The 17044-nt window shown below is 42.0% G+C and overlaps 1 protein-coding gene across 1 annotated transcript in view; it reads left to right on the top strand.

Annotated features, from left to right (window-relative positions):
* The first annotated feature begins 1226 nt into the window (after positions 1-1226).
* Positions 1227-17044, top strand: part of LOC107389102 (3',5'-cyclic-AMP phosphodiesterase 4C) — a 33506-nt gene continuing 17688 nt past the window's right edge. Inside the window, exons 1-3 of the mRNA XM_015965019.3 lie at positions 1227-1448; positions 2383-3121; positions 3977-4111. Of these exons, the coding sequence (XP_015820505.1) occupies positions 3080-3121; positions 3977-4111 (177 nt within the window). The 5' untranslated portion in view covers positions 1227-1448; positions 2383-3079. The remainder of the gene's footprint in view (positions 1449-2382; positions 3122-3976; positions 4112-17044) is intronic.

The following is a 17044-nucleotide window of genomic DNA, read 5'->3' on the forward strand; positions in this document are numbered from 1 at the left end:
CTTAATATTTAGTTATTGTTTGTTTTTGTATATATATATTTTGATACAGTATATAATGTATATTGCTTTACATTCTGACAACTTCATAGTAATTAATGTCAATATGTGCAACTTAGAAAAATGAATGTTCAATAGTCGTTCTAATAAATTATGCCTGTTTGTAGAAAACATGTGTGTGTGTGTGTGTGTGTGTGCGGGTGGGGTGGTGGTGGGGGGGTGGGGGGGGGCACTCAAAGGGGGCCTCGCCCGGGGAGTAATTCCATGTAGAACTGCCACTGCCTGTGCAAGTTTATTTTTTTAACGCGTAAAGCTTCTTTGTGTATTCACTTTTGTAAATAGGAAACGCTCAGTGGAGGTCGGGGACATAAATCAAATCTAGATAATTCCTGAAAGCTGATGAGTGACTTCCACAGACATGTGTGCATACGTGCGTGTGTGTGTGTGTGAGAGAGAGAACACATTTAGCAGACATCTGAACGCTATTTGACTTAATATAGTGGATCAACTCAAAACTTTTAGTTATGAAATGAGTTCTAAGTGTTTTTCTCCAACCTGAATTGATAAATATTTTCTGATTTAAACATAATTTTGCTTTGTGAGCAAGTCCAGAGCTGAAAGTCAGCCATAAACCATCTGCTCTCTGAAAACTGTGAAATAATCTCTGTTCTGTCTTCTCATTTGAAAACATTTGATTTACCACTTATTTGACATCTAGAAAACACTTGAAAATTGTTTACCAGACTCAATCATTATAGCTTTATGATAAAAATAAAACGATCATTTCCCTGCTATGGTTACCTCATTGTTTATACTGGTACGAACAACTCAAAAGAATCAAAAGCAGAAGAACATCCCTCATGTTAGTAGGAGGTTTAATTGCACAAATCCACCCAATGTCCTTGAATGGCTGTAAGAGGACAAAGCAAATGGAAATAGGACAGAAAACACGAAGCTTATTGTAATATTTCGATACGAGCAGCACACATCAATAAAATGTGTTTATAAGGGAGATGGAGAGAAGTGATGCCTGGCTGCAGAGGATGAGAGTGGTTGGTAATAACATGAAAAAAACAGGTTCTGTTTACAACAAAAAAACAGAAACGAGAAAGAACCAGCAGGGATGGAGAGAGGAGGAGTGGAGACTGTTGTATGGGATTAATGGACAACACTGTGAGGGATGGTGGGAGGAGGGGTGGCGATGGCTGGGGGAGACCACTGAGGCGGGGGTGGGGGGGGGAGGAAAGATCAGGAGGGAGGGAAGCTGGTGAAGCCACGGATATTCATGAGAACGGAGAGTGTGTGTGTTTTTTTCTCTCTCCTCTCACTGTGGTGATACACTGCAATGTCTCCAGACAGACGGGCAGAGCAGGAGCAGAGAAGACAGGAGGAGACAAGTGGAAACAAGACGGAGCCCAGCCCATCTTGCCATTGATCTTCAGGCGATCAAGGTGAGTATGTTTTTATTCTTGCATCCTGCAGAGTGTGTGTGTGTGTCTGTATGTGTGTGTGAAAATGTGTGTGCACGTGTGGCTGTCTGACATACACACGCCTCTTGCTCTTGCAGTGCATGCAGACGGGCATGATAGCAGCAGGGCAGTCCTTGTTTGGATTGTTTGTGTATGATTTTTTTCCATTTGGGTGTTTTGTAACAGAACAGCAGGTTGGCTGCTCAGATGCATGTTGATGCGCTGCTGCTGCTGCTCCATCTGAGGTCGAGGTGGTGCTGGTGGCAGCCATGGTGTGCATATGTGCACGATTTGCTTGTTGTCTGTCCGTATATATGTCACTGTGTCACTGTGCATTTGTTGATTTCTCCTCGCAGACCTGCTCTTAACCCTCTGCTGTGAGAGTCCTTTCATTCATTGTGAGGGTGTGTTCTCTTTGACCCTGGAAAAAGTCATTTCCTCTGCTATCTGTCTTTGTAGCACTTCAATCAGAAACACTCTGATATGCTGAATCTGCCCCATCCAATGGAATTAGGTCAACTCGGATTGCTCAGAGTAATTATATAACATCACAGAGCTTTGGTGTTACAAGATCTGCTCAGAATTCAACACAGTGTAGGTGCTGCTCCTGCAGGACCAAAGGATCTTGTTGGGTGTACCATCCTGCTAACTGAATATGTAGCTGCATAAGCATTCATAAATGTTTTTCCCCATGCATGAGATTTCTAGTGTGGAAAAAAGTCAACATTTGCTTTTCAAATTGCCCATCTACATGTTGAGCCCTGCATATGTGAGGAAGAGTCATCTTGCTTTGTGTTATGTAAAATGTATTCACTACCTGAAAGCAGGACAGCAAGTTGTAAAAGCAAGAAAAGAAAATGGTTTCATATTATTGAATTTCTTGTCTTATTAACCCTCATTTCCTGTTTTTCTAAAGGGAGACACGCTCAAGCATGCCTGCATATCAAATCAGGAGTTGTGGCATTTAGACTTCCCAAATGAAGCAGCAATGTCCTGAAAGAGCTTCCAGGCAGAGGTTGGATACAAGTGACCCTTCTCATGGTGGAAAAGCGACCTGAAGTGAAGAAGAGGCCAGATACTACATGTTTTTTGGATCCTGCACTGTTGGAAATTTATTTTTTGGGGGGATTACCATTTGGAAACCATCATGTAAAAAGACATGCAAGATGGATTCCTATTTCATGGAATTTGGGGAAATACTTCCTTTTGTGTAGCATCATCATGAACTTTAAAAGGGAGATCCCAGAGGCTTGTCTGACCAAAGGAGAGATGGGGATTGTTTTCTGATTTGTTTTTCCCATCCACCTTTTAACTTTTGGCAATATAAACATCTTGCAACAACACATCACTATCATCTGACTGTGGAGTCTCTGAGGGTCACATAAATGCTCCGTCAGTGTTTTACGTAGGTGGGACATCTGAGTTCGTCCGTCTGACGGGTCAAGGGCGCTGTTGGCTGGCTGAGTCAGCGCCAATGGGGGCCGGTTTTGACCTGGTCTGACCCCAGTTTGAGCTTGCAGTGACCTTTGACCTCTCCGGTCCTGGCTCTCCACCTGCTCTGCTGCCTGGGTTCCGGAACGCTCCGCCCTGGGGCCCAGAACGAGCCAATCAGAATGAAGAAGAGCCGCAGCGTGCTGTCGGTGACTGGAGAAGAGGTGAGAGGGAGATAATAGATAAACAAAAATAAAACAACAACTAACAAACACAGAGAGAAGATTCAGACTGGCGGAGCAGCCTGTGTGTGTGTGTGTGTGTGTGTGTGTGTGTGTGTGTGTGACATACAAGCTGCTTGACTTTCACACATCCAAGCTCCCTTTGTTCCTGCCACCGGGGTCTGTGTGCTCACTCAGAAGTCCCAGTGGACAGTAAGTATCCTGGAGGCCTACATTCACCCATCACCAACCACATGTACCACAGTGTAAACCTCTCCCCAATATAAACGAGCCGTTTTCTGTTAAAGGTGACGTCTTGGCTGAAGAACATGACATAGTGCATTATTCAGGCTCTCTGTCATTGATTATGCTAAGCAGGTGTCCGTGAGAATCTTGGTGTGTGCGTGTACTGTACGTGCGTGTGGCTGTGAGTGTCTATCCGCATCTGGGTCCGGACAACATCAAACGCAGCATGGAAGCAACACGGCACTGTTGCCTAGCAACTGCTACCATTCCCCCAGTGTTTTGTTGCTACGGTGCTGCAGTGCAGCTCAGCCTCTTAGAGCTCAGCCTGTAGAGGCCCTCTCTCTCCCTCACACACACATGCATATGCTCAGTCACACGTGCGCGCGCGCACACACACACACACACACACACACACACACACATACATTAATAATTTATACATTCAGAAGTTTTCTCACTTTCAGTGAGATTTCAGAATCAGCTCATATTCATGTCTTCATGCCACAATGACAACCACGGTGAAGAAGTCTTCTGTTTTTACTAATCAGGCGTTTTCTTTAGGATACCTTCTGTGTTGTTCCTGTTTCCTTCACCTTCTGGCCTGTCTCACAGGGTAATGACTTAGAAGTAACAGATGTTGTGGAAAAGGCGGAGTCATCTCGCTACAGCCGATCGTACACATCTGGGGCCACGCTGGGGGCCGAGCTACGCAGAGGGAGGAGCAGAAGACTCTCGCCCAGTCTCCAGGTATTCACAGAAAGCACCGGCACATTAGCATGCTCGGAGTTTGCTGGGTTTAGAGCTTGTCCTTTCTGATTTGGAAACTGTCATCTCAAGTGTATTTAGGAGCCATGTTGTAACCATATATTAAATGGGAGTAAAGCTTTAGACACATTAACCTTTTAATCAGGCCCGGATGTAGGCATGGGCAAGGAGGGGCAATGCCCCCCTAAAAATAGTGACTGCCCCCCCCCAATGCGATAACATGTAGAAATCCCAAATTTGAAAAGATCTGATGAAAAAGGGTCAGAGTGCTCTCCTCTCTCTCTCTCTCTCTCCCTCTTTCTATCCCTCATTCAAAGTAGCTGCTGATTGGTAGATGCATAGGGAGGGTGTGGCCAGCCACTGCACTTCGTTCTCTGTGTCTCAGTTGCTTCACACGCTCCCAGCAGACAGTCAGCAGCAGAACACAAAGACGCACCGTTGTTATCTGAGCTCAGCCACTGGTTGAAGTTTTCTTCTCCTGTTGATCACTGGAATTATTTGGTACTCTTTCTCAAGGTTTTAGTTTGCCTCGTTCTCTTCTTTAATTTGTTCTTGAAGTGAGCCGAGTTGGCATGCGCAGGTTTCTGGTTTCTAAACCTAGCTACAGTGCTAAGGCACTAGTGGCAGAAGTTGGCTCGTCGGGTGCTGCTTTTCAACTCGCCACAACCAGTTGCACAAGCACCGCAGCCCCTCCTGCTGTCCCCGTCGATACCAACCCAGCCGTCGCTGTGGGTGACACCGGCCTGAACAGTAGCGCACCGTCCCAACCCACCGCTCTTGATTTCCCCAAGCGCCATTTTGGGAAGGACATGCGCTCATTTTGCCCTGCCTGGTATCGTGGGAGACCATGGCTGGAATATTCAGTAAAGCTGGATGCGTGCTTTTGATTCCCATGTCACAATTTTATATATATACTGCCCTTAGGAGCCATTTTCAGAAAGCACGCTGTCTCATACCATCTTTATGCTGACGACTGTCAAATCTATTTTTCATTTAAGCCAACTCTATCAACGAAAGTTCTGTCTGCTTGTATCCTTGAGGTCAATCAATGGCTAGCTGATAACTTCCTCCATCTTAATGACTCCAAAACTGACTTAATCATTTTCAGTCCTTACAGTACCACGGCGACTCATCAACCTGACCTCAACTATCTCTCACCTAATGTATCCTCTGTAATCTCCAACCTTGGAGTAAAAATGGACCAGGCTCTGAAGATGGATGCCCAGGTCAATAACACAGTTAAATGTTTTTACCAACTAAGACGCATCTCGAAATTAAAGCACATCCTGAGTGTCTGTCTTCTGAAATCCGTGGTCCACACTTTCATCACTTCAAGGCTGGATTACTCTAACTCCTGCTTATATGGCATCAGTAAAGCAGCTCTTTCCAGACTTCAGCTGGTCCAGAATTCTGCAGCTAGGTTGCTGACTGGAGCTGACAGAAGACAACACATTTCACCAATTCTGAAATCTCTCCACTGGTTGCCCGTGCAGTTCAGGATAAATTTCAAAATCATGCTTCTGACTTACAAATCCTTGAACCATCAAGCTCTTCCATATCTGTGTGAACTTGTCCATTACTACAACCCGCCGCGTGCTCTCAGGTCTGAAGATAAGCTTCTCCTAACTGTTCCGAATGCACGTTTAAAAAGCCGTGGAGAAAGGGCTTTCTCTGTCTGTGCACCCAAGCTGTGGAACACATTACCGCTGCTAGTGAGGCAAGCACCAACAGCTAGCATTTTTAAATCACGCTTGAAAACTCACTACTTCAACCTAGCTTATACCACATAATTATGAACCTCACTGACATCTGCACTGTTTAAAAATGGACTCCACAATTATCGACTTCCGTACTATTGAGGTTCTTTTTTAAAATGTTTTTCTAATTTTTTATTCTCCCTGTGTTTTATTGATTTTTAGCTGTTAGTTTTGGGAATTTTGTTGTATTTCCTTTTTATCTTCTATCTGTGTTCGACATGTTTGTATAACGCCGGTTTAATTAACATTTTTAGTGTACAGCGCCTTGTTTGGTTGTAATGCCTTGTGAATGCGCTTTATAAATAAAATTGGATTGGATTGGAAATTTGGGGGGAACAGTGATAGGGATTTGGCTTTCACAAAACAAGGATTTATTAACTGGAAAACAGCACTGGAAAAGGACAAGGGATTCACAAAGCATGCATCAAGTCAATGCCACATAAAAAATGAAAAAGCCTGGTCTGAAATGTCCCAAAGAGTGGCCACAGGGTAAACCATAGGTAATTTAAGTCCCACACAAATCGAAAAAAACAGATACTACGTAAAAACTATTGGAGAAGTAGTTCAGTTCCCAGCAGTAAATGAACTGCCACTTCATGGAAGTGTGGAAAGTAGTGATGATTTCTCTGCAGGACTGTTGTTAAAAATGGTCGACTACACACTGGCCAAAGACTCCAAATTTTATGAAATAAACAAACGTCCCAGAAAATGCAAAATACACATCTCACAACATACAGAACGAAATTATTGCAACACTGGCAAAAATGGTATTAAAAAAGATCAAAGATAATTGTGACAAAGCAGATTATGCTGGTTTTGCATTAAAAGTGATGGAACTGGGAACAGATGTGTCAGTCATGGTTAGATTTGTCTGTAATGGCTGTAGCGGCCCACTTGGAATAACCACGCAAGATGCAGAGAGCTTCGACTGGTGCAACTTTAATCCTCTCCTTCTTTCACCTCGCATTATGACACCGTGAAAAATATATGAACAGAAAATACAAATATCACAGTACTATAATATTTCCACAAATAATGCATAGAAATCATGTTTACATTTTAAACTTAACACAAACAATTTTAGTAAACAAATAATGAATTTTACATGAAAGTAGCCGTTTTTAGCCGTTATAAGTTGTAGTTCTTATTTAAATAAAATGACAGTTTCCTTCCATTTGAAATCAAATGAACAACTCGTGAAATCAAATAAACAACTCGTTTCACACTGAATACACCATCAGTCTCCCCCTACCTCCTTCTGCTTCCAAGGGCGCTAAGTTTGAGCTCAGCCCAGCCTATCTTCCACACTTCACTGCGATGTCCCTTAAACATGACATACAAACGGCACAAATATGAAGCGAACCACTGTAAAATACCCTTTCACAAGTTTCCATGTAGAATATGACAAATAAATAACATATTTGCATGTTTTACCAACTCTGGAGCAACACGAGCATGTCGTTATGATGAGCCGGGAGCAGAACGTTTAACGTATACAACAGCAAGTAGTAGAAGAACAGGAAGTAGTAGAAGAAGAGGGGGTGCTCTTCAAAATAAAGGCACAAAACGTAAAGTGACAGAACTGCATTGTTTACCACGAACATCATTTGCTGCCATTTACACTCCCACCAAATCCTACTACAATGAACGAACGAGTACACAAAGAGCAAGTGAATTGTATAGGATTTCTTGACTCTAATAAATGAAAACCTTAAGTTGAACTATCAGAAGTATGTAGCTGAACTGTACAACATACACAATGAAGTCGTGTGCACACAAACAGTTGTTACTGTCTGTTCTACTCTGACAATGCCATGAAAGTCATGTGGGTGGTAACATCTCGGAACTGAGACCTTCTTTAACTTGAGAAGACCGTTCATCCATTCCTCCCACCGTGGCTTCACATCTTCTGGGAGTGGGGCATCCCATCCGATGCCTCTGTGACAAAGCTCTTGAAGGATATGTTTTCCACTTAGGCTGAAAGGAGCGATGAATCCAAGTGGATTGTAGAGAGAGGCGATGACAGATAGACAACCACGACGAGTTGAAGGCTGATCTTTGAAGCTGATGTTAAAGCTGAAAGTGTCATCTTTTATCGACCATTGAATGCCAAGCGCACGTTCTGATGGGGTTGGATCAAACCCTAGAGGCTCAATCTTTGCTGCTCTTTCAGAAGGGTCCAAGCAAGAGAGCGCTGCTTCTTCATTCGAGTTGAATTTGTGAAGGCGCAAGCCTCCCTTTTTGCACAACTCTTGTGACTCAGAGATCAGTTTCTTGGCTTCATCAATTGATGGGATGCTGACTAACCCATCGTCAACATAAAAGTTTTTCTCCATGAATGTTGATGCTAGAGGATAGCTAGCTTTGTGTTGTCGTGCTAGATGCTTTATGCCAAAATTGGTACATCCAGGGGACGAAGCAGCTCCGAAAAGATGAACCGCCATCCTGTACTCCTGTGGTTCCTTCTCCAAATCTCCACCTTTCCACCAGAGGAACTTCAGATAATTCCTGTATTCAGGAGTGACAGAGAATTGATAAAACTTTCTCTCAATATCACAGATGATGGCTACAGCTTCCTTTCTGAATCTGCAAAGTACTCCTACCAGAGGATTGATTAGATCAGGCCCAGTTAGTAGAGTGTCGTTCAGCGAAACACCCTGGAATTTGGCCAAACAGTCAAAAACGACTCTCAATTTATCCGGTTTTCTGGGGTGGTAGATGCCATGATGTGGAAGATACCACTCTGTCTCTCTCTCAGATGTTGTGGGGGCAGGCTCTGCATCACCCTTGTTAATCGTTTCTTCCATGAATGCTTTGTACTGATCATAGTATTGTTTGTTGGCCTTTAATTTCTTCTTAAGACACTGTAAGCGAACTGTGGCTAGCCTCTTGTTGTTTGGTAGGTTGGGCAGACTGTTGCCTTTAAAAGGGAGAGGCATTTCATAATCTCCATCTTCCTTCTGTGTGATGTGGTTACTGAGGAACTGTGTGAAATGAAAATCATCCTGGGACACATATTTATCCTCATGAGTTCTCTCAATGAAGTCTGATTCCAGGGCCTTTAGAACATCTGTCGCTGATGGAACTGGCAGTTCTTTTACTGTTAGCCGATGCACAAAGCTTTGACCTCCTTGTCTGTCTAGGTGGGGGTTTGATGAGCCTATTATACTCCATCCTAGTTCTGATCTCTGTGCGAACGGTTGGGCTTTGTCCCCTAAGATAACTTCAAGAGGAGCCAGTGCTGCTGGACAGTCGTATCCTATTAGGAGCCCTACATCACAGTCTTGGAGGGGTGGTAACTTATCTGCCAAGTTTTGGAGATGAGGCCACAGTAATGCTGTTTCCTTTGTTGGAACGTAAGACTTGTCTACCGGGATGAAATCACGGCTGTAGGCTTGCTGTAGTTGAATGCAGCTCTTTGAATGGAATCCTCGAACTTGTAGACCACGAACAGTCTTGCTCGATATGATTGTGTCAATAGCTGTCATAGTACTAAGTTTCAGCTGTACTGGCTGGACGTTCACATTCAGTTTGTCAAGTACATCTTCTAACACAAATGTTGAGTCACTCTGCGTGTCCAGTATTGCATATGTAAGTATTTCTCTGTGTGGTTCTTGTACTGAAGACACAAAAACTGGGACGATACTTGAGGTAGCAGAAGCATGTTGTGTTAATGTATGGGACACAACATTGTGTGTTTCCTGACTTGCACGTTCTTCTGTGGAAGTAGAGCAGTTTATTGTTGCTTCCACGGGGTTTTGCTTCCTGTCTTCGTGTAAGCAAGTTGGGTGACGACGGCTGCATATGTTGCACGTGTGTCGTCTCTTACAATCCTTGGTCATATGACCCTTTCTCAAGCATCCAAAGCAGAGTCGATTTTCATGTATGAATGCCTATTTATCTTCAACACTCTTTGCTGTGAAAGTGGGACACTTTGTGATGCCATGAGCTTCACTTTTATGGACAGAACAAGGTGATTTTGGTTTACGGCTGTTTGTCTCTTGTTTCTCCTGAGCGAAACTCTTTGGTTGTATGTTTGTGTTGAAGGCTTTGACTCTCTTTGGGATTCTATCATCTACAGGTTTGAAATTTATCAACAGTGGAGAAGTAATAGGATTACAAGCTATCCGTGCTTCTTTGCTCAAGAACTCTGTGAAGCATGCAAGATCTGGATAGTTTCCAGATGTGTCAAGTTCACCCACAACAATTCGAATCCACTTTCGGACGATCCATTCTGGCAGTTTTTTGAGCAACTTGTGGTTTTCCTCACAATCGTTAAGGATAGCTAGTCCTTTGACATATGGAGTTGCTTCAGTGCAGCTTTGGAGAAAGTCGGCGAACTCTCGTAGTGCTAGCGGGTCGTTTGTGCTGATCTTTGGCCATTTCATGAGCTTGTCACGGAAAGCTTTCTGTATGATGAATGGGTTCCCATATCTGTCTTGTAAAACATTCCATGCTCCGTTGTATGCATTCTCTGAATCTCGATAAAAGAAACCTTCTACAGCTTTGCACGCCTCTCCAGCAAGATAATTTTTGAGATAAAACATCTTCTCACTCGCTGAGAGTGGTTTTCTGTCAATTAGAGTCATGAAGGACATTTTCCAATCAGTAAATCTTAAAGGGTCACCACTAAAGGTGGTGGGTTCAGGGACTGGCAAGCGATTCATACTTAATGAGCTGGCGATTGCTTGAGCTAAACTGACATACTCCTGGGTCACTGTCTTTTCAGGAGCTACCTGGTGAGGTTGGAATGAAGCAGCATCTGGATTCAATGGAGGTTCAATTTGTATTCTGTGATAAGCAGAGCTAGTTTTGTTCTCAATTTCTTCATTGTGGCTCTCAAAATCTTCAAAACTGTCATATGCTCTCACACGAGCTGCTGCTATAGCGACCTCTTTTTCTGCTTGTAACAGTTGCAGTTTTGCTCTCTCTTGTTCCAACTGTTGTTGCATTTTCACCTCTCTTTGTTTCATTTCTGACAACATTTTTGCCTCTAAGTTTCCATTCACTTTCTAACTTGTGAAGATGTGCTTGTTGTGCTTGAATTTCTTCCATGGCCTTTGATTGCTCCAACTTAGCAGCAAGCTCTGCTTCTGCATCTACTCTACCGCTGTGGGTACTGGCTGAGTGTTTGCTTGATTTCTCTAATGACTCAAATGAACTTACAGTTTCAATTTTAGTTAGACCAAAGACAGACCCATATTCATTTTTGTTTAATATTTCTCTTACTCTTTCTTTTTCAAGGTGATCATTATAATCTTCATCAATAGTCTCTAGACGGTTGCTTATGAGATCACAAATTTCCTTTGTCAGCATACCACAGGCATCCATTTTTTTGACAATCTCTGGCGTTGTGTCGCTGTTACGTAGAATAGAATCATACTGTACTTTTACAGCACCATACTTTGCCTGAATATCTTCGTGTAATTTATTAAGGTCTTCTAATGAGCAAAGGGTTTTTAATTTTGCCCTAGTCTCCCTTGCTACTAGCTTCCAAGCGTTATAGGCTTTTTAAAATGTTTTTTCACGTTTTTTGACGTCTTGGTCATGCATCTCTTGGCCTTTCTCTGTTAGCTTTCTCTCACGTGAGCTAGACTTGAGTGGCGTGTCTGTGGGATTGTCTGTTTCCTCTGTTGGGAGTGACATCTTATTGTTTGTTTATGCAACTGCTTTGAGGATAGCGTGGCTTTTGATTGTCCTATGCTCGAATTCACACCTATAAGCTGTAGTTATCCTTTACCACAGAGTAATATTTATCAAGCATTTACAGATTATGGACATTCAAAAGGATTTTTAGCATAAAACAGTAACCACAAAATGTCATAAATGAGCACTCTATATTAATAGTTAAAGAGCTTCACCTTTTAAACCCTTTCATAAACAGACATGTCATGAATTATTATTCCACGTGCCATCGATCTTGAAATATTCACCAATTTCAGAGTTATATGTTGGCAACCAGCTCACAAATTATTTTGACCTCAACATATTATGTTAGTGTTTAAGGCACTTAAATTACGCTGCAAGCCTGGTTGAGCGTAAATAGTTCCTTTGCTCCAGTTTTGATCTTGCCTGTGATGGATGTGAGTGCGAGCGAAGTTAGGTGACTGGGAACAGGTTGGTAGCTGGATCTCAGATGAGATGGCATCAGCTTCTCTGCAGGGATGGCAGAGCTGTTGCAGCCACGGAGTTTTCACTGTAGCGGCCCACTTGGAATAACCACGCAAGATGCAGAGAGCTTCGACTGGTGCAACTTTAATCCTCTCCTTCTTTCACCTCGCATTATGACACCGTGAAAACTATATGAACAGAAAATACAAATATCACAGTACTATAATATTTCCACAAATAATGCATAGAAATCATGTTTACATTTTAAACTTAACACAAACAATTTTAGTAAACAAATAATGAATTTTACATGAAAGTAGCCGTTTTTAGCCGTTATAAGTTGTAGTTCTTATTTAAATAAAATGACAGTTTCCTTCCATTTGAAATCAAATGAACAACTCGTGAAATCAAATAAACAACTCGTTTCACACTGAATACACCATCAGTCTCCCCCTATCTGCTTCCAAGGGCGCTAAGTTTGAGCTCAGCCCAGCCTATCTTCCACACTTCACTGCGATGTCCCTTAAACATGACATACAAACGGCACAAATATGAAGCGAACCACTGTAAAATACCCTTTCACAAGTTTCCATGTAGAATATGACAAATAAATAACATATTTGCATGTTTTACCAACTCTGGAGCAACACAAGCATGTCGTTATGATGAGCCGGGAGCAGAACGTTTAACGTATACAACAGCAAGTAGTAGAAGAACAGGAAGTAGTAGAAGAAGAGGGGGTGCTCTTCAAAATAAAGGCACAAAACGTAAAGTGACAGAACTGCATTGTTTACCACGAACATCATTTGCTGCCATTTACAATGGCATTCCAGAAGAACACCAGATCGGTCTGCTTGATCTCAGTCAGTTAAATGCTGATTTTATTACCACCCAAATTCTTGAGCATCTCTCTGACTCAGGCTATAGTGCAGCTGAAATGATCAGTCAGTGCTCTGATGGAGCTTCTGTCATGAGTGGGTCAGGGGTGGGGTTTAGGTCTTACTGCAGAAGAAGGTAGGGTAGGATGTTCCCTACATCCACTGCTACAACCACCAGCTGCACTTGGCAGTGGTCCATGCAATGCAGGAAGAGCCATGTGCAAAAACCTATTTTGATCTATCAGGATATCTACACTCACTTTTCCACCGTTATTATGTTTCACAGAACTATGACGTTGCCTCTCTGAAAAGACTGTTGGAGATCAGGTGGACAAGCCACCATGATGGGACCAAGTGCCTTGTGGAGAATCAGGATGCTATTATGAGTGTCCTGTCCGAGGTTACAGAGGACAGAGCTGCTGCTGTTGATATCTGCACAGAGGCATCAGGACTGTTGACGATGACCAGGAGGCACAATTTCTTTCAAATAGGAAAATTCCTCCTAAAAGTTCTGGGTTCCTTGAAGTCTGCAAATTCTATGCTGCAGTCTCACTCTGTTGGCCTGTGCTGTGCTTCAGAAGTAGTCAGTGCATCTCTGCAGGCTTTGAGGCAGATGAGGAGGAAAGTGGGACATTAACCAGCACACCTGCACCAGCTGCTAAAAGACAAAGAAAAACAAGCTCACTGCTAACAGGTAGTGTTGTAATGTCCACTGTGGACCACGCAGAAGACTCCACAACTCCTAGCCAGGCTCTGAAGAGAGCTCTTTTCAACAGTTTGGACATAGTCATTGTAGAGATGGAGACAAGATTCTCCAAAAGCAATCTTGATCTCATGAAAGCAGTTAACTGTCTTCAACCTCAGTCTCCCTCTCTTCTGGATCCTGACGTAAGTCCTCTGCAGAAAATGACAGGAAAGTGACAGTGACAAACTTTCCAATGAGATTCTTGTTGCAAAAATAATGTTGGGGAAAGAATTCAAAAAGACTGATGATGATAACAGTGAAGAGCTTGTAGACCTCTCCACCGTTTGCAAATATCTACATGGGTATAAGAATCCTCAGCTCCATCGCATGTATGTGACCTCCCTTGTGATTGGAATATCAGCAGCATCATGCGAGAGCTCTTTCTCCACTTTGTCTCGTGTTCTTACCCCGTTCCGCCGTACTACGCTACACGAGAGAAAAATAAATTCAGTCATTCTGGCTCACGAGAAGGCCATAACAAAAGGCCTGGATGGATTTGTTAGGACTTTAGCACAGAAAAGCAGACGGCTGATGCTGTAATGACTGATAAAAGCCATAAAGAGATGAAAACAACAATAATTCTAAATAAATAAATAAATAATATATAAGAAAAATAAAAAATAAAATAAAAAATGGAAGGATATACAGATAATATAGATAAAATAGATTAAAGACATAAAAAGATAAAAACATTAAAAAATAAAAGGTAGATGATGATAGATAGATGATAGATAGATAGATAGATAGATAGATAGATAGATAGATAGATAGATGATAGATAGATAGATAGATAGACAGACAGACAGACAGACAGACAGACAGACAGATAGACAGATAGACAGATAGATAGATAGATAGATAGATAGATAGATAGATAGATAGAAAGAAAGAAAGAAAGAAAGAAAGAAAGAAAGAAAGAAAGAAAGAAAGAAAAAAAGATTAATGCAGCCCAAATAGGGAACTAGCCAGTGTCCCAAGCCCGGGTAAATGCAGAGGGTAGTGTAAGGAATGGATCAAAGGAAAAGATAGACATATGGATAGAAGAACCGTAATGATGATAGCATAGTTTTCTATGCATTTTAGGGATTTGTGGGTATGTGGCACCTGAAAAATTATTTCCCAGACCTGCCCTCCCTGATATTCTACCTGCGCCCCTTTGTAGGGCTGGCTAAATCTGGCCCTGCTTTTACTACAGAATTTATAGCGATCATACCACAACTAAGCTGTTCTTTGAGGAGCTTAAACATGGTTGCATATGTATTTTATATACTCAACACAATCAGCAAACTATGAACCATGTAGACCGTAAGTGGCTCCTGGGGTGTGCCAGTTCGGTCCTTCATTAGATTCAAATCAAAACAAATGATTTGAAATACTAAAATAGACCTAACTCTAAAACTGACATATTTCTAGTTTATAAATGAAGTACCACCAGCAGCATGTTTAGGCTAAGCGATAATTAAAGAAAAGCATGGCAAGCTGTTTTCTCTGAGTGTCTCTTTGCAGATGATGTGATGTTATAATATTGTGACAGGGTGAGAATCCTGTCACTGTTTCCAGATTGATCATGCGCCTTGGCTATTTGACCACAGAGATGTCCCTTTGGCTGACTGGTTAGCACGCATGACTCTCACCTGGGAGTCTGAGGATCGAATCCCACCTGGGCCCTTGTTTCTCCACCTTGCCACTATATGAAAAAAGCAGAAAGCATACACCCATGAGCATGTCAGGAGGACTGGGATGCACATAGTGACTGACTCTTGGCATGCACAAGATACTCGGGATCAGAATGCTACCAACATGCAGAGTGATGTAGCACTAAGGTCATTTCAAGCACTTTTTTTTCAAACTTTGATTGTAAAATGACCTTTTTAAACTGGTGCCAATGAGACATTTATCAGTTTAAGTATACGCAAATTAGGTTGGATGTTTGTTGTGTTAACTAAACTACACCTGATGAGAAAATGCCGAGCAGAAACGTTTTAGAGTAAAACTTATGGATCCATTTAACCTTGTTGGTAAAGAATAAAACCATCCTCAAGAAGCTGGTTTTGTTTCCTTTTAGTAATTTACACTCTAACACAAGTGGTCCATGATCATTGTCATTGTGTGTCCTTGAATCAGTTGATTGACCGCAGCATCTCTGTAAAACAATTTCATTTAGGTGCCGCCACCCCCTTCTCACTTTCACGCCGCTCAGTGGTGTATCAGCTACAGATCGACTTCAAACCTGCTTCAAACACACATTTTACACATGGCACTGACACCACAAGGCTTATCAGGCACAGCTTGTGAAGTGATGTGTGAAAAGAGCTATTACCTGTTTGAAGAAGGCCATTGTGGAAGTTCCTTATCCAGTGATTTCATTCCTGGTTACTATGTTGGCTCTAAACCTACCATGTTTTGGGGGTTTGGGACCATTTCACTAAGTTAGATACCTTTACCTGAACATAATGTTATTAAAACAAAACCCTACCTTGTTGAGAAAAGACGATGCTGTCATACAGTTTTTACATATATGGCTCTGAAGGTTACTCACAATTGCATAATCCCAATCACAGTGATTAAATAAAGACATAATGATGATTAAAACACAGACAGTATGAACCTATCCTGTCAGCCTGCTGTGGGACCTGTGGATCGTTCCTCTTTACCTCAACTACTTCAGTGCTGATCAACTTAGGCAAACTCGTTGTTTTTTTCTTTATCATCATAATAATTATTAGGGAATTCATTTTAATTTATCCGAGGATCAAGAAGACTTTGTATTTTCTCCTGTGAATCCCATTGGCTAACCGAAGGATCTTGAAATTACTTAAACATGTTTTAGTTTTGATCCCGATCAGTCACAAAAACAATGCAATGGGCAAGAGTATTTTCCACTTTGCGTGCATGCTCTTGTTTTAATGTTACCTTTCAAATGATCCACACTTCCTCCATTCGCACACGTCATGGTGTTTTAAAACATGTCACAAAAAGGAAAAAAATACACAAGCTGCATCAATAACTATGCCTCCATTATTTTCAGTATGACCTCCACATGTTTGGTGTTGCGACACCTCATAGTGACTTCCCTGCATCTCTATTTCCAAACCTCGGTGTTAATGAATAACACGTTTTAGCTGCACCTGTCCTGTTTTAAAATCCAGCCTTCTGTAGCAGCTTTGTTGCAGATATGCATGTCCATGTTTTCTGGCTTTTTTTTTTTTTTTTTTTTTTGCTGATTTTATTGATTCTAGTGTGATAAAAAAGTATTTGAAAATTGAATTTAAAATAAAAAATTCCATTCATTTTTATCCACTTATCCAGTGTCGGGTCACTGGGGAATCCCAGGGTGTTCCCTGGCCAGATGAGAAACTAATAGAACAGCACTATTCAGCCTAAAACAGCTCAGTACAACGTGGGTTAACTCTGCTCACCTCAG

This window comes from Nothobranchius furzeri, chromosome 4, assembly GCF_043380555.1.
Source record: "Nothobranchius furzeri strain GRZ-AD chromosome 4, NfurGRZ-RIMD1, whole genome shotgun sequence".
NCBI lineage: Eukaryota > Metazoa > Chordata > Actinopteri > Cyprinodontiformes > Nothobranchiidae > Nothobranchius > Nothobranchius furzeri.